At 40.0% G+C, this 4,822-nt stretch overlaps 1 protein-coding gene across 1 annotated transcript in view; it reads left to right on the top strand.

Moving 5' to 3' along the window:
* Positions 1 to 3,535: 3,535 nt before the first annotated feature.
* The window catches only part of LOC306758088 (uncharacterized protein), a gene marked incomplete at its 5' end in the record, with an annotated part of 21,699 nt that continues 20,412 nt past the window's right edge, over positions 3,536 to 4,822 (top strand). The window contains one exon of the mRNA XM_079243303.1: positions 3,536 to 3,680. Within this exon, the coding sequence (XP_079099429.1) occupies positions 3,536 to 3,680 (145 nt within the window). The remainder of the gene's footprint in view (positions 3,681 to 4,822) is intronic.

Genomic DNA, 4,822 nt, shown 5'->3' with positions numbered 1-4,822 from the left:
ATAGACGTCCTGAAATAAATCCCAGTATGAAACGAGGTATTAGTACTTTAATCCCAGTATGAAACGAGGTATTAGTACTTTAATCCCAGTGTGAAACGAGGTATTAGTACTTTAATCCCAGTATGAAACGAGGTATTAGTTCTTTAATCCCAGTGTGAAACGAGGTATTAGTACTTTAATCCCAGTATGAAACGAGGTATTAGTACTTTAATCCCAGTGTGAAACGAGGTATTAGTACTTTAATCCCAGTATGAAACGAGGTATTAGTACTTTAATCCCAGTATGAAACGAGGTATTAGTACTTTAATCCCAGTATGAAACGAGGTATTAGTACTTTAATCCCAGTATGAAACGAGGTATTAGTACTTTAATCCCAGTATGAAACGAGGTATTAGTTCTTTAATCCCAGTGTGAAACGAGGTATTAGTACTTTAATCCCAGTATGAAACGAGGTATTAGTACTTTAATCCCAGTGTGAAACGAGGTATTAGTACTTTAATCCCAGTATGAAACGAGGTATTAGTACTTTAATCCCAGTATGAAACGAGGTATTAGTACTTTAATCCCAGTATGAAACGAGGTATTAGTACTTTAATCCCAGTATGAAACGAGGTATTAGTACTTTAATCCCAGTATGAAACGAGGTATTAGTACTTTAATCCCAGTATGAAACGAGGTATTAGTACTTTAATCCCAGTATGAAACGAGGTATTAGTACTTTAATCCCAGTGTGAAACGAGGTATTAGTACTTTAATCCCAGTATGAAACGAGGTATTAGTACTTTAATCCCAGTGTGAAACGAGGTATTAGTACTTTAATCCCAGTATGAAACGAGGTATTAGTACTTTAATCCCAGTATGAAACGAGGTATTAGTACTTTAATCCCAGTGTGAAACGAGGTATTAGTACTTTAATCCCAGTATGAAACGAGGTATTAGTACTTTAATCCCAGTATGAAACAAGGTATTAGTACTTTAATCCCAGTATGAAACAAGGTATTAGTACTTTAATCCCAATATGAAACAAGGTATTAATACTTTAATCCCAGTATGAAACAAGGTATTAGTACTTTAATCCCAGTATGAAACAAGGTATTAGTACTTTAATCCCAGTATGAAACGAGGTATTAGTACTTTAATCCCAGTATGAAACAAGGTATTAGTACTTTAATCCCAGTATGAAACAAGGTATTAGTACTTTAATCCCAGTATGAAACAAGGTATTAGTACTTTAATCCCAGTATGAAACAAGGTATTAGTACTTTAATCCCAGTATGAAACAAGGTATTAATACTTTAATCCCAGTATGAAACAAGGTATTAGTACTTTAATCCCAGTTATGAGCGACTCCAGTCTTATTGATGAAAAAATAGATTTATTAATAACAACATGGGTTCAGTGATCGATCAGCTTGACTTTAGAGGACGAAGACTTCCGTCCGTCTCCTGACATTTATGAGGCGCTCCACTCCACTGAACATCCCGTCATCATGACGTGGTACCACGGGGAGTCGCTGGTGATGCCAGCTTCCTGTTTGGTCGTCAGGGCAACGTTGACGTTCAGGGCCGCGTTGGACCTCGGCAGTAATCCGGTAAATATACTGGAGGTTTCAGCGTGTTGCGTTTTCCACTGTGTGGACGTGGTTTTCCCAGACTGTATGACGGCTGGGCTCTGGCAGACTGCTGGATGAAGGGAACGGCGCGCGGGAATTCCAGCCTGCAGGTACGCTGTGCTTTTATGGTTTTTAAAGGAAGTAAAATGTTTTTATTTTATAGTAATTTTGTTTTGTTTCCAGTGTGATGCGGCGCGACTTGCTGTCCTTTTCATTGATTTAGTTGTGTTTTCAGTTAGTCCGCTCCAGCTGGGTGTTCTGGCCACAAGTCGTGTTTATTGTAAGAATGGACTAACTATTTTTCTCTTTGTTTGTTTGTGTTTTTTTTCTTCTTCACTCCCCCGAAAAGAATTTATTCTCCGAGGTGCTCAGCGCCAGTATGTCCGATCCCGATTCTTTTCATGCATGATATTAAGTGACTTGGTGTGTAGTGGGTTGCTGGGTAAATCAGGATGTCCCAAGTGTTTTAATGTTGCCGCGTACTTAGCGGGTGGTCCGCTGAGCCAGATGGTCTGAAGCAGTAAATGGAGAGTTCGTTTATACAAATAAATGATTAAATGGTATTTATGTTGCGATCGTTTATTTCAGTGTTTACTACTTTCACACTCCCGTTACAATTATAAACTGTCTTTATGCAAACTGCTGGATTTCACCACCAGGAGGCAGAAGAGAGTCTGTGAGTTAATCCCAGTTCACCACGGGGATTTACCGGCAGCAAACATCCCATAAAACCAGTCGGTAGATACCGAGGAATTGGTCTCACGAAAAACCTTCCTGAAAGAGAAAATATGAACAGATGGACGATGGCGATGGAATTCCAGCTAAACTGGACTCCAGGCCATTTATCGGGTCGAATCTTCCTCAGATGGTAAGTAGATGGAGGTGCATCTGTCCAGATATCTGGTCGTCCATAACAGCCATAAATCTATCAATCAATTCTGACAACATCTGGAAAAAGCATTTTATTTAGAGAAGTGAGCTGAAGGCTTACGGAGGCCTACAGACAATAAGCTCCATTAACCGGCTAGAATCCCTCCTGACCAGCGAGAGCTTCTGGTTTCATGTTCCCAGAGGAACATTTAGAAGACGACGAGGTATTGATCTGTTATTAAGATGTGATTTTGTTCCTCAGAAGCTTCCTGTCAAATGATCTCAGTTTCACCAACAAGTCTTTTTATTTTGGAAACTCTTGTGGAACCATAATTTCACCTCACACAGCACGCCGATCTGGAACAACGCATCCACCACAACTCAAAATAAATCCATATAAAACAAGGCCTGATGAGGGTCATGTGATGACATCAGAAAGTTTCTGTCTCGTGTGATGAAAGCCATTCCTCCCCTCAGCTTCCACGTCTTCCAGTGGGAAGCTGGGAATTTATAAGGATTAAATTTCCAAATAAAACAATTAGAAGAACATTTAACGTGGTCACAGACACCTTTTATCTTTCCCCAACTCCATGAAAGAAATCTTCTCTAAACATATTATTTATTCTTTGCGCTCTAAATACTTGAAATTCCCCATAAATCCTGGTTTTAAATAGAGTGAACTAAATGAAAAGTAAATACACAATCCAACTTGTCGAGATATTTACAACAAAAATATATTAACCCCGAACAATTGTTTTTCTTTTACATACATATAAGTATATATATGTACTAGTCCGATGTTTTCTGTTGTTCTTCACTTCCTTACACGCTCCTGAAAAGGCTTTAAGGGGGAAATGTTGCCAGATTGTTTGTATATAACTTTGGTTAAAAAAAAAAAAGAAAAAAAAAAAAGAAGTTAGTCTCCTCCTCACCCGGAACCTTTTAGTGTGACACCAACCGGAAGTAGCAAGCCGTTAGCATCTCCCGGTGAATGCAGCGAGGAAACGGTGGTGTTGTCTGGTTCCAGCTGAATGTTTCAGAGTTTCAGCAACAATGTCTTCAGTTCAGCATCTGAGAGAGTTTATCAGCGCGAGACTAACTGCTGCTGCTGAAGAAATATTCACAGAGTTTGAAAAAACCATCGAAGAAGAGATGGATCGTCAGCGCAGACTGCTGGACATCAGCTGGAAACCTGCAGGTAGGAAACACCTGGAAGGTCCGATCCGGATCAGAACTCTGGTCCTGCTAGAAAGCTGCATGTAGGAAACACCTGGAAGGGCCGATTCGGATCAGAACTCTGGTCTGAGTTCACACAATGTTTGTTTACAGTCATGTGAAACGGAGTTATTTAAAGGGGTCCTATGATGGTATTTGGAGTTTTCTGAGCTTTCTACAGTGTTGAATCCTCATCAGACATGTGAACGACACCGTTTTTTATCACCTAAACGCATGTTTGAGTTTGAGTTCCAGCACTCTCTCCGTTCAGTTTCCATGGCGACGAAAAACGCGTCGTTTTAGAGAGTTTTTTCTACTTGGAAATCCTTGTGACGTCCCGGGGGATAAGGTTCGGTGATTGGTTACCTTCTACTGGTTAACAAGGGCATGTCCAACGATGGCTGGTGAGTTTACCAAAGAGAGACATCCTTTTTTTTTCTTTTTCTAAACTGTCCTGTCCAGCATCTCAGCATACAGAACAATCTGCGTGCCATATTTTTGCCAGACAGATTTGCTCTGTCAAGGGAGACATCTCATATAAATAGCTGCCCTTGATAATCTGAATATTTTTATTATTATGATAATTATTTTATTTATTTATTTATTTTCCTTTTATCATTTTGCAATCATTGTCAGTCTTGATATGGCCGAGCAGGACCTGGCAGGGAAAGAGGAAAAAAAAGAGGAAATGAAAGGAGGAAAAAGAGAGACAGAAAAGAAAGGCGTGTCTAAGCTGCTAAAGTTACAGTATTTGCAAAACAATATAAAGTACTGAAAAAATACAACAAGACATCAGTAGGATAGTGACAATATTCAAAAACAGACAAAAAAATGAAAAAGTAAAAAAAGTAAATGAATGAATAAAATAACAATTACAATCCCAACCGTTATTAAACATACCTACAGAGAGTCATCAGCAACATTTAGTAGGAAGCAGATGGGAAGATGAGCGCATGTGGGCGTGCACGTGTGAGTGTTCAACCTGTGATCATGCAATCAAAGATCAGCTGAGTGCTTGTAGGGGAGCACGACCACGACCCGAGGCGTAGGGGAGGAAGCCAAGGCCCCCAGGGCCCGGCAAGCCCACCGCGCACAGAGCCCGGGCAGGCAAAGCAGAGAGAGCCA

The sequence above is a fragment of the Telmatherina bonti genome, assembly GCF_933228915.1.
Source record: "Telmatherina bonti genome assembly, chromosome: 7".
Classification (NCBI taxonomy): domain Eukaryota; kingdom Metazoa; phylum Chordata; class Actinopteri; order Atheriniformes; family Telmatherinidae; genus Telmatherina; species Telmatherina bonti.
The sequence above is the reverse complement of the archived record's forward strand: the minus strand, read 5'-3'. Positions and strand labels throughout refer to the sequence as shown.